Genomic DNA, 27,265 nt, shown 5'->3' with positions numbered 1-27,265 from the left:
CAATGTCACGAACCTGTGTCCATAGTTCATCAGGCTGTCTGTCTATCAGGTCTAGTCCCTTAAATCTACTTCTCACTTCCACTGTATAGTCATAGTCACAGTCATATTGATTCAGGTCATACCTGAATGGTCTCATGGTTTTCTCCACTTTCTTCAATTTCAGTCTGAATTTGGCAATAAGGAGTTCATGATGTGAGCCACAGTCAGCTCCCAGTCTTGTTCTTGCTGACTGTATAAAGCTTCCCCATCTTTGGCTGCAAAGAATATAATCAATCTGATTTTGGTGTCGACCATCTGGTGATGTCCATGTGTAGACTCTAAGCCCCAAATTTTACATCTTTAGAGTGACACCCACCCCATGCCAGTATCCATGCCTTTGTGGAATCCCCTCCTCTTGACTGTGGGCTGGACTTCAGGGACATCTTCTAAGGCATAGAATTTGGCAAAGTGATGGGATATTACCTTTGCAATCAGGCTACCGAAAAACTCTGGATTCTCTCTGGCTCCCCCTCATGCTTCTTCTGGGGGAAGCCAGTTGCCGTGCTGTGAATTGCCCTGTCGAGCAGCTCATGTCACAAGGAACTAAATAGTAACAGCAACAGCCTGTAGGAGTCCTGCCAACAGCCACACATGTTAGCTTTGAAGCTGATCCTTCCCCAGTGGAGCCTTCAGATGAGCCTGCAGCCCCAGTGATGCCTTAACTGCAGTCTTGTATGAGACTTTGAGATGACCCAGTTCACCCCAGACTCCTGACCTGCAGGAACTGTGTGATAATAAATTTCTGTTGTCCCAAGCTGCTAAATTTTGGCATAATTTGTTACACAGCCATAGGTAGCTAGCACAATAATTATGACATTTTCTTTTCTGTTTAGTTGTAGAGCTTTTAATTTGTCCTCCCTTAACGTCCCCTTCCCATACCCCTCAACAACTATCAACAGACTAAGCATTCCTTCCAAGTATTTTCTGTGTTCATATAATCCAATAAAAAATATTATATATGTGTGAGACTTACTGGACTTCCCAGGTAGTGCTAGCAGTAAAGAACCCACCTGCCAATGCAGGTTAGATGTAAGAGATGTGGATTTGATCCCTGGGTCAGGAAGATCCTCTGGAGGAGGGCACAGCAACCTACCTTCTTGCCTGGACAATCCCAAGGACAGTGGAGCCTGGCGGGCTGCAGTCCATAGGGTCACGCAGAGACACAACTGAAGTGCTTAGCATGCACCCATGCTGCTGCTGCTGCTGCTAAGTCACTTCAGTCGTGTCTGACTCTGCGACCCCATAGACGTCAGCCCACCAGCTCCCCCGTCCCTGGGATTCTCCAGGCAAGAACACGAGTGGGTTGCCATTTCCTTCTCCAACGGGTGAAAGTGAAAAGTGAAAGTGAAGTTGCTCTGACTCTTAGCGACCCCATGGACCGCAGCCTACCAGGCTCCTCTGTCCATGGGATTTTCCAGGCAAGAGTACTAGAGTGGGGTGCCATTGCCTTCTCCCATGCACTCACGCTTGTGAGACTTATTAGGCCATTCCATTATTTATTCTTGAACAGCATTTTCTGGCTTCATTTCAGACACAGGCACCCAAAGTGCCCCTGGCATCTGTGAATCATATTTGTTCCCTCCTCCCTGCCAAAAGGAAATCCAAAAGAATCTTGTAGTTTACATAAGCAGTTAGCAGCAGCTGGCAAGAGCAGCAGAGATATACATGCTTCTATTTATGTCCATGGGAATCTGGGACTTAGCTTTAGGGTCCTAAAAAACACAGACAGCCTTAAACAATGGAACACGTGCTGCTCTGAAATCACAGCCCCCAGAACAGCAGGACTACAAAATGCAACTGCTTTTATTTAAAACAAACATCCCAGCCTCTCTGCAGCCAAATGAGTGTCATTCTTCCACGGGGACATTGTTCGAATCATTTTTGGAATCCTTCTTTGCAAAGTGCCATCCCCAAAAAACTGTCTTCCACGAAACCGGTCCCTGGTGCCTGAAAGGTTGGGAACCGCTGACTTAGATGTCTTTCCCACAGGCAGACAGAGCCCTGTGAGGACAGCAATTTTATATCTTTACTGCTGCAACCCCAGGGTGTGGCCCCAGCCCTACAACACAGTAGGAACTCAATTAAAAAATTATTAAACAAGTGTAAAAGCCTGTTTGCAAAAATCACATCCATCTGCAAAGGACCCAGATTGGTCACTCTTCACAAGAGGAATAGCTGGCATGTATCAAGAGCTTATTGCGGACCCAGCACCGGGCTCTCAATAAGGCCTCTTTCCTTTGATCCATAGACAATGCTGTTCCCTGGAAACTGTCACCGCTGATTTACAGATGAGGAAATTGAGACTCAGGGTAATGAAATCACACAGTTTGGCCGCCACATGGTTCGGAGGCTGTTTAACTCCATTATGCCATACCATCTTTTTTGTTGTTGTTGTTAAATGAAAAAGAAATACTTTGGGAATTTAAAAAATCCAGATATGTACAACAGAAAATAACCCACTACTCTAGAATCCCACTGATCAGAATTTTAACTGATGTTAATGTCTTGGCCCGTTTTCTTCCTGCTTCCTGTCTTCTTTTTCTTTCTTCACTTCTCCTGGTTGAGAACATCCAGAAGAGTGTGCTGAAGTTCTCAGCAACCATTTCTAGAGAAAGGCAGGGTGCAGTTTTGCATCACGTAGAATGTTGGAAATACTACTTTTCTGTCTCTTGAGATGGCAGCAGGTAAGTCTGGGTGGGTAATGGAAAAGCCAGTCTTATCAGACAGTAGGGCTTCCTAGGTGGCGCTAGTGGTAAAGAACTAGCTTGTCAATATAGGCAGGTGTATGAGACACAGGTTTGATCCCTGAATCAGGAAGATTCCCTGGAGGAGGGCATGGCAGCCCACTCCAGTATTCTTGCCTGGAGAATCCCACGGACAGAGGAGCCTGGTGGGCTACAGTCCATGGGGTCACAAAGAGTCGGACACAGTGGAAATGACTTAGCACGCACGCACCAGTAATCCCTGCAGATGCTCTGATCTCAAGAGAAAGGACTCCCAGGGAAGGGGAGAAAGAGGAAACCCATGCTCTACTGTTACCCCAGCCACAAAGACTGGCCCGAGGCCAGCTCCTCCAGGGAGGACACCTAGAGCTGCCAGCCCCCTTTACAGAGCCAGCCCAGCTCCTTCCCTTTTCAGCCCTCACCTTCCTAATTGCACCAAGGAAACAGACAGTTCCCTATCTGACCCTCTTCACTCCCCAGAAGGCAGCGTGCTGCCCCCTGCGCTTGCTACCAGCTTAGATCGCAGTGTATATTTCTGAGCCTGAGTCCTGTTTACACCTCTCTATCAGACTGCAAATTCCTCAGAGGCAGAGACTGTTTCTTATACATCTTTCTCTGCAGTATTCGGCATATAGAAAAGACTCAGTAAATAAAGGCAGCCAGACATCAGCTGCGGAAAAAGTGGAAAAAGATTCAAGAGTCAGACCTGGTTCAGATTCCAGGTCTGCTATATCACAGCACATGGCAAAGAGCAGGCACTGTTTCTAGATCCTAGGGGTGAAGGAGTCTTCGGGCCTAGGAAAGAAAACAACAGTCTCAAAGGCCCTTGCTGAATCATCTAACTTCGGAGAAAACAAAACAGAACTTTAGGTTCCGCCCTGAAGCTCCAGGCCGGTTGCATCTATCTGGGACTTTTTTTTTTTAAACTATCTGGGACTTATCACCCCCTACACAGAAACCTTCCACCCCCTACACCTGCCCAGAAGACTTATCACCCCCTGCCCAACTACAAATACCATCTCAACTAGAGAATACCCAAAACATCCCGCCTGATTAACGTTTCCCTTATCGCTTCCACAAACGTCTCTATAAATATGGAGTCTCCCTGATCCCTCTCGGCACTCAGCCTGGTCGACTGTCGCCCCTCCTTGCCTGAATAAAGGTAACCTACTTCCGTTGAGGTCGTCTTTCCTTTTCTGCCTCGGCCCGAACTATACCTTACAAGGGGGAGTGATGGGACCTGGATTTTGGTTTAAACTTTGCTGTGGTCTGAAAGCAAGTTACTCAACCTCGCTGAGGCCCAGGGCCCCCAACTGTAAGAAGGGGGAGATAGCTACTTTACTGAGTTGTTGAGTACTTTAAATACAAAATAATCCAGGTAAAATCACTGGACACACAGCAGGTTCTCATAGAGATGTTTGCTCTGCCATCTAAACAAACAGCCCTTCCCTACCTTTATACTTGGGGGGTGACAGCATCCAGGGCCCGGGTCTGACTTAGCCCAGAACAGACTCTAGAAATGGCCGTTCGCAGTAAGACCCAGCCCAGCAGAACCCCATTGGAAGAAGGCAGGGACAAGAGATCTAAAAACTCAGCTCTCCACACCAGCTACACAGATCCAAGGTGTCTGATTCTGTTCCTGGCAGGAAGAGTCCAGGCCTTTCTATTTAATATGAAGACTGCCCTTCCTGAGAGCTACAGCAAGGATTGAGATGGAGCGAAAAGCCTCTCTCAAAAGTTTTGTGATGTTTATCATTAGAAAAGTCACCCAGAGCAGGACAGAACCTTGGGAAGGCAGATGGGGAAGCAGTCCAGACTAGGTTGGAATTTGAAAGAAGGCCCACGGGAAGGAGAGAGAGGGACGGGGTGCCCTGAGTTCCGGGGAGGACGAGACGGGTTGCAAGGAGAGGCCGGAAGGGAAACCCGGTATCACTTCGTAGAAACCTGGTGCTCGAGTGTTAATTGGAAAAATCGTCTCTGCCCAGTGCCCGGCGGGTTGGGGCCCGTTCGGCAGGTGTCCCCAGGTCTGTGAGAATGTCTTCATGAAGTCCTCCGGGTGGTTGTCCCCTTAGCCCGTGTAGGAACGCAGGGGCTCCCGGGCGGAGGGTGCTCTCCACCCCTCACTGGATTTTCTGCAGGTCCTCGGGCCCGAAAGAGTCAGGCAGCAGCTCCTGGACCGTCCGGACAACATACGTGCCATCCAGTTTGGTCATGTAGACAGCCCAGTCGGTGCCAAACTGGAAGAGAGGCAAAGCCAGCGTGAGGGAGGCAGTGCGGCTGAGGGGGGAAGGCGGCCCTGGTTTGAGTCTGGCCTGGGTTGAGTGCCTCCTACTGTCTAATGTGCCTCCCCGTGTCTCAGTTTTCTCACCCGTAAAATGGGAATGATAATAATCATACCTGGTTCATAGGGCCTGAGGGAGGAGCCAGTGAAAGATGGCATAAGCAGTTAGCATAGAGCTTGGCACATTGCTAAGGGGCAGTAAATGCTCTGTTCTGTGATTAGGACTCACCAACACTTTGGCCACCTGATATGAAGATCTGACTCATTGGAAAAGACCCTGAAGGTGGGAAAGGTTGAAGGCAAAAGGTGAAGAGGGTGGCAGAGGATGAAATGGCTAGAAAGCATCGCCAACTCAATGGACATGAGTTTGAGCAAACTCTGGGAGATAGTGAAGGACAGGGAAGCCTGGCGTGCTGCAGTCCATGGGGTCACAAAAAGGCTGATGTGATTTAGCAACTGAACAACAGTAGGACTTTATAAGAACAGTATCTAACCCCTGGGGCCAGATCCCCTCCTGTTGTGACAAATAACAACCCGTATCTTCTTCCCTTGGGGCCTCTCGGTAACTCCTGAGAACCTGGAGAGGTTGCATGCCTGCCTCATCACACACTGTACAATGGACATGCAGGATTTCATCATCTGCCCTTTGAGGTAGGGGGGTATTATTCCCATTTTACTGATAAGGAGACTGAGGCTTTGCAGAGTAACATGGGGGCAAATGATGAAACTCTTTGGTGTCTTAAGCTGTGAAATGATTTTAGAGACAAAAGACTTATCAGGCAGGAAGATAGGTGTCCTGGGTGGAGAGTTAAATCAGCAGTGTAATGGAGAGTATCCTGGGGAGCTGGAGTCAACAGCCTGAGGCTCTACCTGGCCAGATGCCATGAGCACTGGAGGCAATGGGTGGAAAGGGCCTGCACGCAGTAAATACCCAGTGGAAGCCATTTTTAGTGACAACTAGAGGTTCCTGGTGATGGCTCAGGCCTGTAGCCTGCTGTTGATACTTCGGCCTGAATCACCAAATTATTACCAGGCACAATCCGTCTTTTTAAAGCTAATGTTTTAAGGAAGGAAATTTTTCTGCTTGGCGGCCTCTGCCTGAGGGTGTGGGTGAAAGTTGAGCAGAGGCGAGTTTAAGTGCCAGGCCTCCAGCCCCCAAGCTTCAGATCTTATTATTTGCATTTTGGTTTCCGTTTTGCTTCTCTCTCCTTCAGCTTTTCCATTTGCCGTCTCTCATTTGCCAACATCTGATCTGCGTGGAGAAAACAGCCTTGAGCAATTAGACGCCGGCAGGGTCTGGGGAGTCAGGGAGCTGGCATCCTCATGTGCTTGCTGTCTGTGGCTGGGACACGCCGTGGTGCTGGGCGGCCATTTGCGCCCCTCTAACGGGGGTGGTGAATGAAGTCCCTAATGTGAATTCAGAGCCTTCCTGGTGGCATTTTTCATCTAGATTTGGGAAATGAGTCCTGCTAACTGTGCCTGATTTGCAGGCCTGGCGAGCAGCAGGAGGATGAAGATGTCTGTGTGTTCCAGAGATGCTAGGAACCCCTCAAAGTGCAACAGCAAAGCCGAAACACCCCCCCACCGCCCCCCAAATTCCAGCAGCTCCCAAAGCAGAAGCCCCCTTGGAACAAGCTACTCCGATTCTGCACAGCATCACTTTATCTCCACTGTGGCTAAAAATAATTTGTCTCTTTTGTAGGACCTTAAAGGGAGCAAGGGGGCCACCGGGGAGTGTGGGCTTTGTTGTCGGCCGGAATGGCTATAGTGAGTGCCAGCTTGCCACTGACCGGCTGGCTGTGTGTCCTTCAGCAGGTCACTTGCTTCTCTGACGAATGGGGATAACGACCCACACTTCCCTCCATGCGGGGCATGGGGATTAAATGAGATGCTGTATTTAGAGGGGTCGAGGATGTCTCATCAGAGCTCAAGGCCTGGGGACTCTTCAAATTGGTGGCTCTAGCCTCTGGGGGCTCTGGTGGGCACAGGCCCCTTTGAGGGTCCACCAGAGCTACTGACATCCCTCTTCCTTAAATGTACCTATACACATCAAGAACCTCACTGAGCCCAGATTCAGAAGAAAGGACCGAATCCAGACCCTTGGTTTTTAGAATTGAAGAAAGTGAAGCCTTCCAACCAAGATCTTTGTAAAAAGTACATCAGATCCTTTGAATCCCTCCTTAAAAACAGCCACTGAATTCCCTTTATTCTTTTCTTCCCCCAGCTTGAGTTTTAATATCATAAAATATACATACAATTTATCATTTTAACCATTTTTAAATGTACAATTCAGTTCCCTTTACTCCTGGAGTGAAATATACCCTCTATCCACAGCCTACTAGACCCTGTGTGATGGGCCCCTGACCACCTTTCAGTCTTCACCAACTACTACCCCCAAGCCCTGCCCCGGTGTTCTAGCCTCTTTGACTTTCATACTGTTCATGCAACTCACCAAGTGTGTAAGCATTAAACTTGCTGCTTCCCCCACCTGCAAATCTTGAGACCTTGGTCTGTCTCATCTTTTCTCATTATCTATATCTCTGCTCAAATGTTATCTTCAAAGAGAGGCCCTTCCCGGCCATCTAAAAGCAGGGGCTGGCAAACTTTTTCCCATAAAGGGCCAGATAGCAAATATTTTAGGCCTTGCGGGCCATTAGGTCCATGTTGTAATTCCTCTCTCTCCCTGGTAGGACCTGAGCAGCCAGAGGGAACGTGTGAATTGGTGGGTGTGGATGCATGCCAGTAACACTATTTACCACAACAAGCAGAAGTCTGGATTTCCCTGCGGGGCCGTTGTTTGCTGACCTTTGACTCTGACCTAGAGTCAGCTCCACCTCTGTCATTAACAACTCCTTTCTTCTGCATTTTTTTTCTCTGTAGCCCTCATCACTCTCAGCAACTCTGACTGTTGATTTATTTTGCTCCTTATTTGTCGGACTTCTACACTAGACTATAATGTCTGTGAGTGTAGGGCCTGGCCTGTCTTTTTACCACTGTCTCGCCAGAGCAAGGTCAATGCCTAGCACAGGGCAGACACTCAGTAAGTATTTGCTGAATGAAAGAATAATTTCCAGTGATTCATGCAAGTTTGGGAAGGTGTTAGGAGTCAGCCAACCCAGCTAACAGGACAGTCGTTGTCTCTTCGCTTGGCCTGGCTTGGCTGCCGGGGCCTGGAAGAGCAGGGAAGAGCAGGGGCAAATCCATTCCAGAAAGAAAGGGAAGTTGCTTACCTCTCTCATGACCTGTCTGCAAGCCCCACAGGGTGAGATAAAATCGTCTTGCAAGTCACTGGGGAAGCAGAGACACAAAAACATGGATCAGTCTCTTTGGAAACATGAGAATGACTGCTTAAATTCAGGAGTCCTGCCTGCCTGCAGATTAAGTCAAATCCCTCCAGGCAGTTCCTGGTTTACAGATGAGACGCGTCCTAGAGGCTGAGAAGAAGTGGACAGGACTTTCCACGCTTGCAAAGGGCAAGACCCTGGGTAGGACCATTCTTTTCATTAGTGTGTTCACTGAATGTTTAGTAAACACTTACTATCACCCACAACCCAGGGACACAAAGGTTAAGGAGAATTTTGTCTCTGGCCTTCAGCCCAGTGGGTGACAAAGAAAACTAGATGAGTTATCATTTCAAACAAAATGCAGTAAGAACACACGGTAAGCAGGAGATGATCCTCGACTAGGGAGGGAGAGTATTTCATGGAGGAGGTGGCATTGACCTGGTCCTTTGAGGAATTGTAGAGTTCATAAGTCATCATTAGTGAGCACCTGCTCTGCTCCAAGCTCTGGACCAGGCAGTGGTAGACATTATCTCATGTAATTCTCAGTATAACCTGAGCATCCAGATGACCATTTTATCGTCAAGGACACAGGTTCACTGAGATGAAGTAACAGAGTGCTATTCTGAAGCTCCAGGTTTTTCTCTGTTGCAGACAAGGGATATAGTATGTGCAAAGGTCCTGAGGCATAAAAGAATAAGACACACGTGAGTCCTTGAGAAAACTGGGCACCTTGCATCTGAGAAAGTTGGAGAAGAGAAGCTTACAGCCAAGGGGTTGTCTCTGAGAATGAAGGCACCTGCAGGCAGCCTTCCAGTTCTGAGCAGGACAAAGGACGGTGTTTAAAGAAAGAGGAAACTATAAGAACCTCCAAGTCTGATGAAGCATCAGAGGTTAAGCCAGCAGTCACCATCATCTTTGTGCTTCTAACACCCACAGTTCTCTGATGTTTCTGGAAGATCACAGGATTTAAAATTCAATTCTTGATCAGTTCCTCCTTTCGTTAATTACGTGTGATTTTGACCAAGTCATTTTAACCCGTGCAAGGGTCCTATCTTTGCGTTTAAAATGTGGGGAATAATGTCATCCACACTGTAGAAATGCTAGGATAAAATGAACTAAGATGTGCAAAGCATCTCCTAAACTTTAGAATGCTATACACACATTATTACTGCCTATACTAGTCACTGGGCATTACTCCTTTACATAGATAAGCTCGGTCATAATTTTCATACCTTGTCATATACAGCTTTACTATGTGCTTTACATGGTATAATATTATATAATTAATTTACCTATTTTGTATTAACAATCATTATCATATTGTTTAATAGATGCCTAGAATGTGCCAGACACCCTCCAAAGTATTTTATAGTGTTTATCTCATGTTAATTGACAAACAGTTATTTATTGAGCACCTACTATATGTCAGGCACTGTCTGTGCTGGGGATAGAGCAGTGAACAAAACAGGTGAAATTCACTGCCTTCAGGAGTTTTTGACTAAGCAGGTGAACCAGATAACTGGCAAACCATCATCCTATCAGCCAACCACATATCAATTACAGCTAGAGACAGATGCTGTGAATTGAATAAAGCAGCTGAGGGGAGAGAGAGTGGAGAGCTGCTGCTTTATTTAACCCTCATGACAACTCTCTTTTACCTGTGGGGGTCCAGTCAAAGAAAGCTTCTGCTCATGGGAAGGTGGGTCCTCACTGAGCACACTCCCACTCTTAGCTTCAGAGGGATCCCTTGGGGACCTGAGAGGGTGGGGACCCCTGCCCAGGATGCACACTGAGCCAGAAGAACCCTTCTGGTTACCAAGTGGCTGATGTTGCAGCCAGAGCCTCTCATTAGCTCTTTGGAGGCTGGACTTGGGTTTTTTTTGGTTACACCATACAGCATTTGGGATCTTCCCCTGACCAGTGATCAAACCCATGCCCCCTGCATTAGAAGCACAGAATTTTAACCACTGGACTGCCAGGGAAGTCCTGGACTCTGTTATTTTGTATTTATTTATTTTAACCAAGTTTAGAAAATTATTTATTTTTGGCTGTGCTGGGTCTTTGTTGCTGCATGGGCTTTTCTCTAGTTTCGGGGTGGGCTTCCCTGGTGATTCAGACGGTAAAGTGTCTGCCTGCAATGCGGGAGACCTGGGTTCGATCCCTGGGTCGGGAAGATCCCCTGGAGAAGGAAATGGCAACCCACTCCAGTACTCTTGCCTGGAAAATCCCATGGGCTGTAGCCCAGCAGGCCCCTCTGTCCATGGGATTTTCCAGGCAAGAACACTGGAGTGGGATGCCATTTCCTTCTCCAGGGGATCTTCCTGACTCTTTGCAACCCCATGGACTGTAGTCTGTAGACTGTAACCAGGCTCCTCCGTCCATGGGATTTTCTAGGCAAGAACACTGGAGTGGGCTGCCATTTCCTCCTCCAGGAGATCTTCCTGACCCAGGGATTGAATCCGGGTCTCCCGCATTGTAGGCAGACACTTTACAGTCTGAGCCACCAGAAGTTCCCTGACCAGGGATCAAATCCAGGCCCCCTGCATTGGGAGCACAGAGTCTTAGTTACTAGACAACCAGGAAAGTCTCTGTTTTTTATTTCATTGCATGCATGTTGGCTGAGAGCTTGCTCTACGCTAGGCAAGCCTGGGAGGGAGCAACAAAGACCCGTCAGAGAATCCCCGCCTGCAGGGACCTGCAGGGAGATCAAATCTGTGTGTAAATGTCACAGCTACAAAAAAAAAAAAAAAAAAAAATGTCATAGCTACAGGCAGACAGTGATTAGGCTCAGGGGAGAGGTGGGACAAGAAGCATCACAGAAGGTGCTGGGCGCACAGGGACCTTCCCTCCTCTCATCCCCACCCCCCCTTCCCTCTACCCTCCGCTTCCCCTGCCTCGTGCTGGGTATTGACAGTTTCCTGTGGTTTGTGCTGACCTTGGGCACACACTGAGGCCAGCTTATCAGACTTGACGGGCTGGAAACCTATTGACTTTGATGATGACAGCAGGGACCCCGGTGGGGCCAGCTCATCTCCTCGTTAGCCAAATCCCCTCTGAGCTGCACACACTCCATTTCACAGATCTCGAGGGGGCTCTCTGAGATGGTGCACGCCCACCAGTGCTAAAAAGGGAGCTGGCACTTCCCATTCGCCCTCTAAACCCACACCCTCAATTTAACAAATCATTAGCGCAGTAATGACTGCTTTTCCGGCCGGGGGATGCCAGTGCCGGCTGAGCACCCAGAGAGGAGCAGTTGGGCGCTGGAAAAAATGCAGTTTTGGTGTAAACAAGGACATTGACTAATCATCACAAACAAAACCCAGTCATGTTGAAGAGTAGACAAGAGAAAAAGTCTTTCAACTGGAACATTCTAAACAAAGCAGGGCCACCTTGCCATTCTCCTTTTGTTGACTTTGGCCTCCTTTTCCCCAGAATATCATTATTTTCTTGGATCAGCTTTGAAATTGAGTTATCCCCCCCACCTCTTTTTTTTTTCCCTGAAGTGTAATTCACATCCTGATCTCCGCTCATCCGCACAGAATGTTCCCAGGGTGGCCTCATTTATTCCTCCCAAAGCCGGAGGGAAGCCAGGACAGACCTTGGTCCCAGGCAGAGCTCTCGGAAGCTGAGGCCCTCCTCCAGAAGCACATCCTTGGCTCCAGTCACTCAGAGGAAAAAACCTTCAATAATGTGGATCACCTCAGGGGCCAGACCGAGCCAAATTGAGGATCTTATCAAAGAAATGGAGGCTGGTTTCTGTCATACAGACCCCATCAGCCTTGCTCCTGGTCCTCCTATCTCTGCCAGAAAAGGCCTGCATCTCCCCGACAATGGAGAGATCATTTACTCCTAGTCCATGACCCATACACCCAGTTGTCTCTAAACACCAACACTGGGTCAGCCCTGTAGTCTCTTTCTGGGTAGATTCAACATTTTCTACCTATTTTCCCTGTGCCGTTATCTTGCTAAGAGAACTCTCTCTCATAGACAATGCAATGGTACACACAAGAGCAATTTATCATTAAATCAGAAGTGTAATGGGGTCTGAATTAATAAAACAGCCCATTCATATCCCTTGAATCCTGAAGCCAATGAGTCTGGCTCCATGGCCAGCAAGAACTCAAAGAATTCCCTTTGAGGGCACACGTGGGAACTTGGATATTTATGTTTGGGGCATGTAGAAAGAGTTGATAAGTGCTCCTGTTCAGCCAGGACTCAGACTGGAATCTGATCAGTTTAGACCATAACCTGGGTTGCCTGGCCGTCACCCCACCAGCCTGTCCTTTTATTCTGGTTCTTGCACCTAGGGGTGACTGATGCCAAGCAAAGATGTCAGCTTGCACAGTGAAGACAGGATCCCAGGATCGGCTCAAGGAGAGCAGGGAAGAGGGTTTCATTTCCCGTCACAGCACAGCACAGTGGAATGAGCTCTGGAGTCGGACTCTAGAGATCTATCTGTCCCAGCTTCGCCACTAATTCTTAGGAAAGCTCCTCCTCCTCTCTGGGTCTCAGTTTCTTCAACTGTAAAATGGGTACAGTGGCCAGGAAGTCTAATCAGGTGACTTTTAGGTCCATCTCAATTTAGGTTTCTTTGCGGCCTTTCTATTATATCTTGTAGGGATGTTATTGTACTTTGCACTATTATCAGAACAAGAACACACCTCCCTTTGTCTTAGAGTTGTCCTGATTGTTTATCTGCTCTTTAGGCTTACCAAGGGCAGAGTCTCTTGCTTATTTATCTTCTACTTTTAGCCCTCAGCCCAGCCCCTAGAGTGCCTGGCACATAGGAAGTTCAGAATAAACACCGCAGATGAATGAATGAATGAGTAACAGGTATGTGGTGGATGTTGGCTGAACAGATGAACGAATATTGCTACGACCGGCCTTTCCCACTCACCTGGCAATAGCGATTGCCCTGAACTCTTTGTACCCTTCCGAGATGGCCTTCTGGATGGCAGTTCGTTCAGCACAGACACCCAGCGGGTAGCAGGCATTTTCGATGTTGCACCCTGAGAAGAGAGGCGAGTCCAGTTGTGTTACCAGCAGAACCACTTCCTGTTACATGTGTTGAGTAAGACGCTTGCCCCATTGCAGAGCTGGGAGGGACCCGCTACTCAGAACAAGTAGGGGAAGGAGAGGGCAATTTGACCAGAAGCACTGGGAGGCTTGTGACTCACAGTCACAAGCGTGGTGTGGTTTTCCCAAGGAATTCCCACACTCATCACTTACCCAGTGCTGGCGTCTTAAAGCAGAACCTGGGAGCAGGCACTCCCAGCAGTGCCTGATACTCACAGGGCTGATGAGCCCACCCTCACTTTCCCAGCAGAGGTCAGGGCCACGGGAGATGCCAAGGGCTAAGAAGGTGAGCAGAGCCCCTGCCAGGGTCTGAGACAGAGACCACAGGGAGGGTGGGGCATGGCGGATGCTGATTCAAAGATCGGGCCTGGGTCAAATTTTTTATGCAGATACCAGCTGTCAGAGTTTAACCAGGGTTCTCTGTGAGTTGATTTGCAAAGCAGAAGTGTCAAAAGCAACAAAGTAAGGAACAAAAAGCTCCCAGGCTTTGCAAAGGGTGTCTGTGATTACACCAGCCTTAAGGCCGTCGATTTCCTCCAGTGAAAGGTGGGCTGCCAAGGCGGCACAGCCCGCAGTAAGGGAGTCCTCCCGGGTGGCCCTCTGTGGAGTGTCCCTGGGGATAAATGGGCAAGGGCTCTTCCCAGGAGACGAAACTACTGGCATAGCCAGATTGGCTGACCAGCAGACTCCCCATTTTCAGGCAGATGAGGCCATGAACCTATGGCCACAGGAGCTGGACTCTCCCTGGACCATCAGGGTGTGATAGACAGTATGTCACTCTTCACAGCTTGCCCTTCTCCCTGAGGCAGAATATTCGTTGTTCCCCAGTATTCATTTTCTCATTCTTCTTTAAGTAATACAGGTGATTCCCATTCCAATATGGCTGACCCCCATGGCAGCTCAGAGACTACATTTCCCAGCCTTCCTTGCAGCATTTCACCTAATGGGATGTGGCACAAAGTGAGGGGGGAAACTCCTGGATCACATCTTTTGTAAAGAGACTGCTTGCCTCTTCCTCTCTTCTCTCCTGCAGAAACTGGGGCGGGGTCGGGACAGCTTTGACCCTGTGCTTTATGCTCATAAGGATGGAGCGGCAACAAAACAGGAGGAACTTGGAGCCCGGGTCAACTCCTGGGGCAGGGTTGCGCTGCCTCGTTGCCCTGGTGCGTGTGCCGTTACTCCAGTCGTGTCCGACTCCTTGCGACCCCATGGACTGCAGCCCGCCAGGCTCCTCTGTCCATGGGGATTCTCCAGGCAAGAATACTGGAGTGGGTTGCCATGCCTTCTTTCAGGGGGATCGTCCAGACCTAGGGATCAAACCCACGTCTCTTATGTCTCCTGCATTGGCTGGCGGGTTCTTTACTACTAGCCCCACCTGGGAAGCCCTAACTTGCCCTGGACCAGCTGCCTACTCTGAATTATTATGGGAGAGAAAAAGAATTTGAGTCTCTGTATTTTGGGATCTTTTGGTTACAGTAACGTAACCTATATCCAACTAAAACAGAAATTGGCAGTAAAAATAAGATGTAACTGTGACCAAAAAAAAAAAAAAAAACAACCCAAAACCAAGTGGTCATGGCTTAGCAGTTGGGAATGGGACTTCCCTTGTAGCTCAGTTGGTAAAGAATCTGCCTGTAATGCGGAAGGCCCGGGTTCGATCCCTGGGTTGGGACAATCCCCTGGAGAAGGAAATGGCAACCCACTCCAGTATTCTTGCCTGGAGAATCCCATGGACAGAGGAGCCTGCCAGGTTACAGTCCATGGGGTCACGAGAGTCGGACATGATTTAAACCAATGTGAAAGAAAACAAAGATATGGCAAGAAGGAAAGCTGAAGGCCCTTGATACTCCTGGCAGATTACTTGACAAAGCCCCAACTTGTAATAATGCCTGGAGAATCCCAGGGATGGGGGAGCCTGGTGGGCTGCCGTCTATGGGGTCGCACAGAGTTGGACACGACTGAAGCGACTTAGCAGCAGCAGCAGCAACCTGTAATAAACTGGAAGGCAAACCAAATTACCGACTCAGAGGATTTTTCTACCTGGCAACATGAGACAGCCCTGTGGCAAAGATCTGATTAAGGCTGTCATTTCCACCTAGCCATTGTTTCGGGTGCTTCAAGGTAGCCACTGATCAAATGAGGCAGCAGGGCACGGTTGGGCAGGGAAGCCAGTTAGTAAAACATGGGAGTTGGCAGACTGAAGAACTATTGCGCAGAAAGGATTCTTTGGGTGTGACAAAATTGGATAGCCAACAAAGCCAAAGGTCTCGTCTATAAAAGCCTGCAATTGTTCAATCCCTAAAGAAATCTGGGGCCCCCCAGACCCTACTATCAGAAGTAAGCTCAGAGAGCTGTGTGCCCTCCAGGAGGGCATTCTCTTGGACACCCACTTTGGCTGTATGGCCAAGGATGATAATGGTCAAGGAAGAAACTCCCAGAGGGCAAAGCCAGCGGCCTCAGTGGACAAGGGGGTTACCCTCAGGGCAGAAAAGGGAGGCTAGGTGTACTCCAGTGCACCAGAGTCTTCACACTTCTTGCCCCACAGACTTGGTAACTGCATGGACTGGTGTTCCCTTTGCCTAACGGGAGATTTGATGATGGTTAGTCTTTCCTACTCCACATTGTGTAATGCCCGAGCAGGTATGAAGTGAGGGGCAGATGATTATTTTTTTAGTTTTCAGGCCCTGGATGATCAGGACCACATCTCAACCTGAGAAGGGGGACTGTGCACCACCAAGGGATCCTGCTGTTAGGGCTGGACGCAGTGACTGCGTGAACTTTGGGTTGTCACCCTCAGGAAGTTGTAAGTGGGTCCAATGTGTGTGAAGAAAGACGTACACAGATACAGGCCACAGGGGGTTTTATAACGGCAAAGACTTAATTGTTCTCAGTGTTCACACTCCCAGTAGAACCCACTGAAGTTTAGGGATTTCTCTCTGACAGTCCAGTGGTTAAGATTCTGCATTTCCAATGCAGGGGGCATAGATTCGATCCCTGGCTGGGAAACTAAGATCCCACAGGCCAGGAGGTGCGGCCAAAAAAAAAAAAAAAAAATCCACTGGAGTTTAGTTGGGCACATCCCTACCTAACTAGAAACTGCTTTCCCAGCCTCCCTGGAAGCTTCGTAGAGTCCTATAGGTTTGGCCAATGGGATGTGGGTGCAAGTGTTGGATGAAACCCGACCTCATTGGCTCAATCAGAGCAGAGCAATTGACCCACACTGGGCCAATCAGAGCTGAGCACCTGACCCACACTGGGCCAATCAGAGCTGAGCACCTGACCTACCCTGGGCCAATCAGAGCTGAGCACCTGACCTACCCTGGGCCAATCAGAGCTGAGCACCTGACCCCCTGCGCCAATCAGACTACCCCTCTGTGAGGGAATTTCAGTTGTTCTCTAACATTGTGAGTTGGGCCTGGATCCTGCTGGCGTCCTAGTTTCTGTTCTTTACAAAGGAGACCAATGGGAGACAGTGAAATGATAATCAACTCAGATGAGAGATGGTGGGGACACAGAGTGTGGCCTTCTGCTACAGGTTGCCCCCGAAGTATAGAAACACGCCAGCCCTGCCACCATTTAATTATAGGAACCAGTGTAGCCTCCTTTTGCCTAAAACAGTTTGCATGCCTTTGTATCATTTGCAACCCTACAGAAATCAATGAATACAGTTGGGATACAGGACAGCGAGCAATCAGGGAGTTGTAATCGTGAAAGGAGTGGTTGATATTTATGGACTGCCTACTTTGGCAAAGCATATTCACATGTGAGTTACTGCAGCCTGGAAAGCTGGCCCTGAAAGCTCAGCTGCTCTGCTAGGTCAGTGAATAAATGAACGAGTCTTTCTTGTTCCCTACCTAGTCTCCCCAGCCAGGTTTCTGATGCCTGCTGGAAATGACTTCTTTTAAACATATCCTTGCCTGCTCGCACCTGCCTGCCCCTCCCACCTTTGCTGACCTGTGACCTTGTTTAAGCACCAACTCATCTCAAAACACAGCCTCACTGAAATGCCACACAAAAAAAGAACCACTCCTTGTGTCTGTCAGGCCGGGACGAGAGTTGGCTCCCTTGCGTTTGACTTCTGCTGCTCCCAGAAGAATTGCTCCCCACTCCACTTTGGTCTAGCAACCCTCCCAGCCCTTGCCTTGTCCCTGATTCAGGGACACTCTTCCCATTAGACGTGATTCACATAAATCTTGGGTTTTGCTGAGGTGCTCTTAAAGCAAATCGCCAGACTGCCGGAGGTCTGGACTCTCAAGACAATTGCCTGTGTCTGCTTTTGAAGTTCAGAATGACCTTTTATAGAGAACTCTTCCTTTGCTGTGTGTGAAAACGTCAATGATCAGTTAAGGAGAGGGAGAGAGCGTTTTAGAAGGGAGCGCGCTCACATACCCTACTGTTCAAATAGGATTTTGTAGAAAGAGTCCATGGGTTCTGAGAATTTGGGAAAGGGACTGAACCTCCTTGAATGTCTCATTTTCAGTTTGTAAAATGAAGATGACGGCACCTCCCTCACAGGCCTCCAGTGGGAACGAGCTGAGTTCATGCATGTAAAGCAACGAGCACAACTCTGGCACAGAGTAAATGCACAGCAGCTGGAGCGGCGATTCCTAACCGCATGAGCATCAAGGCTTTGGTGGTGGTGGGGCTGAGTTTCTGCTGCTTCTGCACACGGTGTGACAGTTACCCTGCCTCTGCCCTTCAGGCCACTTTGAAATCCTTTCCATGATTACAAAAAGCCCCTTGTCATCTGTTGCCAACCTGCCTACCTCTTGGACTTCATCTCCTTTTGCTTTCCAGCTGTTCCCCAAGTATACTCCTGCTACAGGGCCTTTGCACTGGCTGTTCTAACTGCCTGGGGCTCTCTTCCCCCCTCTAAGCACATGGCTCACTCTACCTAGGTCTTTGCTTAAATGTCACCTCCTCAGAGAAGCCTTCCCTGATTACTCTATCTAAAATTGCTTCCTCCCTCTACCACCTCCAACTCTCCCAATCCATCTCCATGTTAAGTGTTAAGTTTAACACCTAACACTTTCCTGGAATAAATGTCTCTATTATCTAATTTTCCCATTATTCCCCAAGCATACATTCCTGAGGGTAGGGACTTGGTCTGTATAGTGCATTACAGTATGCTCAGGCCCTGGAACAGTCACTGGGCCCAGAGCCTAAAACAGTGATGCGCTCAGTTACTTATCAAACGACTGGATTTTCACACTTTGATGCCAAGTTTCTGAGGTGCAAAGAAATAAGTGTATTTTGGGCCCCTAGCAAGTTCAAGTGTAATTTCCCAGTCTTGCTTTAAAAAATAGAAAGAGGAGGAAGGGAGGAAGGAAATCCTTGGCCGTGAACTGCAATCCTGAAAGGCCAGACAATTTTATTTTGCTTCCCTGAGCCCAAAGAACAAAAACATCATCTATCCAGGCAAACCAACTCCATTCCTGGTGTTCGCCTCACTGACTCAAACATACAGGAGAGACGGCCTGGGATGGTTCCAAGCTATAAATCCATAATTAGAAAAGATTGTACCAAAAATAATACTATGAAGATAGTGCTATTACTATTAATCGCTTTCTTTTAATCTTTTCTTTTACTGCCTTCCTTTGGGCTTCCCCGGTGGCTCAGCTGGTGAAGAATCCGCCTGCCATGCGGGGGACCTGGATTCGATCCCTGGGTTGGGAAGATCCCCTGGAGAAGGGAAAGGCTACCCACTCCAGTATTCTGGCCTGGAGAATGCCATAGACTGTGTAGTCCATGGGGTCGCAAAGAGTCAGACACGACTGAGCGACTTTCACTTTCACTTTATCTGCCAGGCACTCCATGGAATTTTTAACAGTTCTGTAGGGCAAATGCTATTATAACCCCATTTTACAGAAGGCAAAAGCTGAGACTCGGGGCAGGAAGCCAACTCATGTCCTGGCCTGACAGACACAGAGAGTGTTCTTTTCCCTCGTGGAATTTCAGTGAGGCTGGGTTTTGAGGTTTTTGGTACTTAAGGCAGAGCTGGGGTTGGATATCATCAAGACAACAGCAGGGAAAGGAATTCACAGGGACGTGACTGGGACCAGTCCCCCAGAGAAGTGAGCACTGTCTGCCGTCTGCATCCACTCTGCCTTCTGACGGATCTTAAGATTAGAGCAGGGCTTCCACATTCAAGCAAGTGGGCATCTCCTGGAGGGCTTCTTAAAAGATTTCTGAGGGACTTCCCTGGCAGTCTGGTGGCTGACTCTGCGCTCCCAATGCAGGGGACCCCCATTCAATCTCTGGTCAGGGAACGAGATCCCACATGTTGCGAGGAAGAGCAAAGATTCCACGAGCCGCGACTAAGACCCTGCACAGCCAAACCAATAAACATTTTTTTTTTTTAATTAAAAAAACAACAAGAAGATTTCTGAGTCCTACTCGTTGAGTTTCTGCTTTAGCAGTTCTGGACAGAGCCCATGAACTGAAACTTCTAACAGGTTCCCAGGAGGTGCCGGAGGCTGTGAGTCTGGGACCACGCGTAAGAACCACGGGACAAGACAAATGCCACGGCCATGTGTGTGAACACTCCCCTCTCTCCGTGTTCCCGCCTCCCTGCCCACTGCAAATGCAACGCGGCAGTTTCGCTAATGAATTCTACCCTGACTCACCCGAGCTGAGGGGTGTTCCGAAGCCCGTCTTTGCGATAAGCCGCTTTTGAGCGACAGTGGAGAGGACCAGTGATGAAGCTCGGATGGGGGCGGGGCTATCCGGAGAGAAAGCAGGTTAGGGAACCCGGAGGCCTGCGGAGCAGGGCTGTATAAAGCAAGCATAAAGAGTGGTCCTGAGGGAGAAAGGGAGCCCCGGGAGGGAATCCGGAGGGCAGGGACTGGATGGGGGAAGACAGATGAAGGGTCAGGTTTAAAGGTTAAGTCAAGACAGGCTGCATTCAGCAGTTAACCAGAATGTCCTTATGTTTTTTTTCTTTTTTAAATATGGTTTTTCCCTCCCAAGTTAATTACAGCTGATCCAGTACAGTGACTCCATGACCTCCCCCTCCACCATCCATGGCAATGAAATATATAGAGTGCTACAATCGCTCTGAGAGAGGAGGACAGGGAGGGGCGGGCCATCATTCCAAGAGCATGAGCTGGAGAAGAGGAAACCCCCATCTCTTGGGTGGTGCCTGCAGGGTGGTCCTCCGTGGGTCTCCCCCAGCCCCTCCCACTTGGCCAGCCACAAATGCCTGCTGAGCACCAACTCCTGGGCGGCCCTGGCTGACTCCACCCTCACCCCCTTGTGTCCCATCCTAACTCTTCTTGGGGTCCTCGCTGCCCCAGTCCCCCAGCAGCTCTCTCTCCCCCACGATCACCTCCCCTTCTCCTCGCCCCACAGCAACCACAGAAGGTAGTTGTTGGAGTTACTAATTACCACCCTGGTGGTCCAGCTGCAAGGGGCACAAGGCCCTGGCCGGCATCAGGGGTGACAGAGGAAATAAAACCATTATGACGAGATCATGACGGCAACGCTATCAGATTTGCTTTTGAGTTGGCCAAGACACCAGCTGCCCCTGAGGGTGGTAACTCCAGGGAGGGCTAGTCTTTTGTGAGGCTGGAGAGAGTCACAGAACTGGGCTGACCCATCACGCTTTGAGCTATAAACTCAGTGTCTGAGTTCAGCTGTGCCCTGTCTTATCAGTTCAGTCGCTCAGCCCTGTCCGACTCTTTATGACCCCATGGACTACAGCACATCAGGCTTCCCTGTCCATCACCAACTCCCAGAGCTTCCTCAAATTCATGTCCATCGAGTCGGTGATGCCATCCAACCATCTCATCTTCTGTCCTCCCCTTCTCCTCCTGCCCTCAATCTTTCCCAGCATCAGGGTCTTTTCCAAAGAGTCAGCTCTTCGCATCAGGGGGCCAAAGTATTGGAGCTTCATCTTCAGCATCTGTCTCCTAATCATCTCTGATTCACCCTCTGATGCCCTATCAGGTTTCCTCTGGTTGTTCAAGGCCCCCTCCTCTCCAAGCCCGGCCTTCCTGCCATCTGCCCTCCCTTTCCTTCTAAGTAAGGAGACCCAGGGGTTCTGGTAAAGGGCCTCCATCGGTCCCCTCTCCTCAGCACAGTTCTCTCTGCCTCCTCCTGCACATCCATGCTGCAGTGAGGGGCAGCAGAAAGAGCAAGGAATTTGGAAGCAGATAAAACTGATCCTCAGTGATCCCATTTGTAAATGTGCGTTTGCTCTTGGTTAGGTCTGCTTGTTACCTCTACACTCCTTCTTGTGGTAACAGACCACCCTCTCTTCATCGAGGAGGAACGTGTGTATGAATCAGCTGGACCCATCACACTACCCCATTGTGACAACAGTGATTGGCCCAGGGATGTGCATGTGACTGGAGAGGGACCAATCAGAGCCTTTCCCTGGAATTTTTCCATCTTGAGCTAGTGGGAAAGCGTTCTTCCCTCTCTGCTTTTAAGGCTGGAAGAATGTAAACTAGGGATACCTGCGCTCATGTTCCCTGATGCCTGGAGAAAGCCCACCTTTAGATAAGAGAAAGGAACCAGCATCCAGGATAAAGAAGAACATGGTGGCCCATTGGAGTTCCTGGATCCAGCTGTCCCTGAGGCAAGATCTACTTTCGCCTATTATGGTTCTGGTTGGTTTCTGGCATTTGCAACACGAAGTGCTCTAATGCATGTGACACTCACTGTCTCCTCTCATGTGGTGGCTATGAAATTTAAAAAGATCTTTCTTAGAAGGGTTTGTGTGTGAGTGTGTGTGTGTGCGCTCAGTCACTTAGTTGTGTCTGACTTTTTGCGACCCCATGGACTGTAGCCCACCAGGCTCCTCTGTCCATGGGATTTTCCAGGCAAGAATACTGGAGTGGGTTGCCATTTCCTCCTCTAGGGATCTTCCTGACCCAGGGATCGAACCTACCTCTCCTGCATCTCCTGCATTGGCAGGCCGATTCTTTACCCCTAAGCCACCTGGGAAGCCCCATAGAAGTGATTAGAGAAGGCTTAATCCATTGTGGTTATTTTGGTCCCTGCCCATGATGTCCCCGTCACCATCCAACTCTGTCTCATCCTTCCCCTGGTCTCCCTGGCTAGAAACCCTAAAATGATATTCTTTCCTTTTATTCTCATATAAAAGGTCTAGTCCATCTGTCCCATATAACCCTTCCAGATAATTCCTTCCTCTTCACCCCACTTGCCAGTGACGTAGGCCAAACCACTCTTTCATACATTCAGCGAACCTGAACTATAGGCCAGGCAACATGCGGTCAGTGAGCAAGACAGACATCACCCCCTTGATGCTCTTTCCTCTGCCCTGGTCCTGCTTGAGTACTTGTCAGACGCACTGTCCTCAAACCCCACTTTTATGTTACTTTTCTTGGCTCCCTACTTTCTACCTCATCAAATCTCACTGTCTCCACTTGGCCTTCAAAAGTCCTCCACAATCTGCCTCTAAACCATCATCTTCATGACAATAATTAGCAGTAGTAGAAGCAGTCACTAGTGGTGACAGTCCTATTGTGGGCCAGAAACTGTGTGCTAAGCACTTTTGCCCCTTTAAAGGCATACGCTCATGGAAAGCTTCACACTCAGGGGTGACATTTGACATCTTTCATGACTGAGGCAGCAGGGGCACCACCCATCAGGAAGGACTCTGGGCCAGGAACACCAGCTCTGCTCACAGCCATTCTGGAAGGCAGGCAGTGTGATCTCCATTTACAGATGTGTAAGCTGAGACTCAGGAGGGTTAGCCCAGGGTCACACACAGCCAAGAAACAGCAGTGCCGGGATGCAAACCCGGGAGACTCTAACTCCTCCAGGGCCTGTACCCCATCCCATAATGCCTCCAAGACCCTTTTCCTGGTGACGCCAGGTCCTTCCCTGCCATTTAAACAGGTCACACCTCTGCTCACTTCATCAGTTCTCTCCTACAATCATTGGCTGAGGCTCCCACTTGGAGCCATGGCCTGTGCAAAAGGAGCGGAGACCTCTGTGGGGGCAGGGACTGTCATTTCTGCTCCCAGCGGCATCTCCAGCACCTGATACATTACCTAGCACATAATTGGTGCTTGGCAAACATGTGTTGAATGAATAGATCAATGCAAGGATGGGGAGGGCCCCTCTCTGTACACCATCCGGAGGGGATATGGAGGTGCTAGAGGAATCAATAGCGGATTGCGTGTTCAAGGCCCTGAACCTGTGGGTTGCAGTGTTGTTTGAGGTATTGGTTAATGTTTAATGTGCATCTGAGCCACTGGGCCAGGCCTGAATTTCCACATGATACTCACAGAGATTTTTGTATCCCCCACAGGAAAGCAAACTTGGGAGTCAGAGAAACTCTAAGTTCCAATCGCAAAAGACAAGGGATGAGATGAACATCAAGGACAGCCCAGAAGGGCCACCATAGAGGGGGAGGTGTGGGTCTCCAGCCAGACTCCCAGCTGAATAGTGGTGGTGGGGGGGAGGGGCTCACATTTGACCTGGGGATGCTTGGGGTGGGTGTGGGCTACCAATGAGATGTACACATGTGAGCCTCTGGTCCTTCAAATGGCTGCGGCCAGGTGGAAGGGGGATTCTGGGCGGCAGGACTGGGCAGGACTGGGGATTCGCATCTATCCATCTGGACCAGTTCTCATCTGCGTGGGGCAGCGGTGGGAATGTGGGGGGAAGGGGCAATTGGCCTTTCTGCTTACCCACCACCTCCACGCCCTGTTCCCCACTGTCATTAAAGGGGATGTCCCTAAGCTTAGCAAAAAGAAGTCTAAATTATTGTTCAAGTGAGCTATTCTATGAAGCCAGCAAACCAAAGAAAAGTCGCTTAGGAACAGATTAGTGCCGGCTCAGATTCCTGTCTCTCTCTCCCCAGGCGGGCACTCAATACTGGCCACCCAAACCCCACCTGGCTCCTTTTCTGCAAGGCCCACGCTCGACTAAGGAGTCAGCCCTGGATTCCTCGATCTCACGCCCAGCCAGCCCCCTGGGTGGTGGGTGACAGGAAGAAAGGAGGGTTTGGGGCGCCCTTAGCTCTGGTCACCGAAACCCATGAGACCTCGGGCAAGCCATGTCACCTCTCTGGACCTCAGGTTCTTCACTAGAAAAAATGGGCATAACTCCTAGGTTGATGGGTGGGGGGTGGGGTGGTGAGGACTTGCTGATGTAGCCGTGAAGTCTTAGCCGGTGCCAGACATAGAGGCGGGGCTCAGGATGTGTTAACCCTCTCCCTCCTGGCTCCAGCGGGAGCTGCCCGAGGCTCTGCATTTGTGGCCTTCCCTTCCCCCCTTCCTTCCCCATCTGGTCTCCGCTTCCCGGGCCCCCCAGGAATGGAAAGCCATGGGGCTTGAGCAGTATATTCATCCCGGCCGTCTGGAACAGCAGGCAGGGCCGGGGGGTGTGGCGGCCTTGCCCCGCGGAGAGGGGAGACAGAGCACCCCTGTCGCCCGTCCGCGTCCTCCTCTGACCTCCCGCCCAGGCTGCCGCGGAGGGGACCCTCAGGCGCCGCCCTTACCCGAGAAGATCCTGCCGTCCTCGGTGAGGAGAGCGGCCCCCACGGGGAAGCGGCTGTAGGGGCAGTAGGCGGACTTCTTGGCCTCCTGGCAGGACAGCAGCAACCGCTGGACGTGCTGGGGCTCCAGGGCGGTGCTGGGACGCTCCTGGGCCATGTCGATCCCCCGGAGAAGCGGAAAGGGAGCTCGCAGCCGGTGTGGGCTGGGCCCCACCGCGACGGCAGCTCCTCCCCCCCGGGGTGTGTCCTTGCGGGAGGCGGCCAGGTGCGCGCCCCTGGGGGTGCTGGGCCGGGCCGGTGAGGGAGAGGTCTGGGGACAGAGGGGTGTGCGTGTGTGCTCGTCCCAGCGTGGATGCCCAGGGTCCACGGGTGCTTTATACGCTCCTTTGGGGACCACTCCCACTGCCGGCACGCCCGGATGAGTGAGGAGGTCAGGGGATGGGTGCCACTGTGTAGGACGTGACTGTGGACACACCGGCTTCAGGGAAGAGGCTGCGGAGTGGTCAGCTTGTGGTCTGGGAAATCCAAGCTCCAAGTGTTGGCGGCCCTGTTTGTTGAATGACTCCTTCAATGAGGGGTGTGGTGAGATTGAAAGGGCAGGGCTAGGGCAGCCCCACTGGCTTCCTGAGTTAGGAAGTGAGAGGCACAGCCATAAGACCAAGTTGCTTCTTTACACTCATCCTCCTTCCAATTCCTGTTTGTCTCAACCCAGAATGTAAAAAGATCTCAGCTGGAGAGACTCTCTGAAATCATCTATTTAGGATGCCTCACTTTGTTGTTGTTGGCAACATAGACATTGGGCTGCTGGTAAAAGAAATGAGTTTGCACCCTGGCGTCACCACTTCCCATTTGTACAGTCATTGGCAGTGACTTGACTTCTCTGAATTAGTTTCCTCATCTGTACGGTGAGGATAGTTAGTGATCATCTCTTTTCTCCATTCTGGGATTATAGAAGAGCTCACACTTTGGAGTTGAGTTGAATTCCAGTTCTGCTACTTATTAGCCATGTGACCTTAAGAAGTTAACACCACCTCTCTAAGTCTCTGTTTTCTCCTCTGTAAAGTGGGTGCTTAACAGAATCTTGTAGAGTTGTAACGAGGATTGAATGAGATATAATGTGTTACGGTGAGCATGGTTGGAGGATCCCATGAGGTCATGATGTGAACACCCAGGCAAAGTGGGTTTCTGTCTTTAAGTGATTTGATCAAGATGACACAGGAGGGGCAGAATGCAGTTGGGGCATCCAGAGGCATCACGTGTCCCCATAGCCCCAGCAAACAGGAGTGAATCTGCATCTTATCTCAGCTTAGACGGGTGGTGTGGGGAAAGGAAAGGGGAAGCGGAGGGGAGTGGAGGGCGGGGAATGAGGCAGCATCTTCACGCTCTCTGGTTCTGTGGCCCAGCATCTCTGTGTAATGCCCAGCATTACTGGGCCTGGAGTGCTCAGCCTCATGAACACTCAGGACCCCCAGCTGCAGAGATTCCTCTTCCCTCCCCCTCCCTCCCCTTCCTCTGATCCCCCACCCCCTTTCCACACATCCACCTTTGCATCTAGAGTGGTTTCTAGGTCTGAGGCAGGGCTGGCCCAGAGAAAACAGCAGGAGGGCTCCCCTATCCTCTAGCCCTGTGCAGCCCAGGCACCCCCAAGGGCCTTCCCTCAAGGCTCGAAGGAAGAAAGCAAAGGCTGTTCTGGGACAGTGTGCACCCACTTGACATGGGAATAATTCTAAAGCTTTTGGTGGCCAAGTAGAATCCCAATTGGGAAAAAGAGTCATGTTCCCTGCTGGCCTGCCAGGCCTGTCAGAGACCTCGCTGAGCAGTCCTGTTCCTGTCCCCTGCCCTGTCTTAACTCACCCCAGCTCACCCCAGCTCAGCTTTTTGGCCCTACCCAGGCCAGGGGCTGGACTACTAGGCTCCACAGTTCCAAGAGAACATGGATGACCTCCAGGTTACTTATGGCCCTTGGCGCCTTCAAAGCTTATTACCTACCCATGGTCATAAACGGGGACAGTGACCATTGCATACCCAGCTGTGTGGAGCTTGAGAGTCAACAGTGGTTCTAATTCCTTATAGAAGGGGCTTGGGATGATCAACTAGATAGAGGGGGAGAGTAGGATTGGAAATGTGCTTAGAGTTAAGTTATAGATAAACAATATATATTTTTGACTGTGCCATGTGGGTTGCAGGACCTTAGCTCCCCAACCAGAGATCGAACCCAGGGGCCTGGCAATGAAAATGCTGAGTTCTAACCACTGTACTTGGAAGAAAAGCTATGACCAACCTAGACAGCATATTAAAAAGTAGAGACATTACTTTGCCAACAAAGGTTCGTCTAGTCAAAGCTATGATTTTTCCAGTAGTCATGTATGGATGTGAGAGTTGGACTATA

The 27,265-nt window shown here is 49.9% G+C and overlaps 1 protein-coding gene across 3 annotated transcripts; it reads right to left on the bottom strand.

Annotated features, from left to right (window-relative positions):
• Positions 1-1,518: 1,518 nt before the first annotated feature.
• CDA (cytidine deaminase) lies at positions 1,519-25,520 on the bottom strand. Of its 3 annotated transcripts, none has more exons than XM_043445526.1 (5): positions 24,880-25,194; positions 20,020-20,124; positions 13,225-13,336; positions 8,274-8,331; positions 1,519-4,999 (listed from the first exon to the last, which is right to left on the bottom strand). In XM_043445526.1, exons 1-5 carry the CDS (start codon positions 25,031-25,033, stop codon positions 4,883-4,885), a joined length of 546 nt encoding a protein of 181 aa, XP_043301461.1. In that variant the 5' UTR covers positions 25,034-25,194; the 3' UTR covers positions 1,519-4,882. The 3 variants fall into 3 exon arrangements, with proteins under 3 accessions (XP_043301461.1, XP_043301463.1, XP_043301462.1); XM_043445527.1 differs by having other exon boundaries at positions 4,989-5,130; positions 24,880-25,520; XM_043445528.1 differs by lacking the exon at positions 20,020-20,124 and having other exon boundaries at positions 24,880-25,236.
• Between the last annotated feature and the right edge of the window lie 1,745 nt (positions 25,521-27,265).

This window comes from Cervus canadensis, chromosome 24 (assembly GCF_019320065.1).
Source record: "Cervus canadensis isolate Bull #8, Minnesota chromosome 24, ASM1932006v1, whole genome shotgun sequence".
Taxonomy (NCBI): domain Eukaryota; kingdom Metazoa; phylum Chordata; class Mammalia; order Artiodactyla; family Cervidae; genus Cervus; species Cervus canadensis.
Note: the sequence above shows the minus strand (reverse complement) of the source record. Positions and strands in the feature narration are given on the sequence as shown.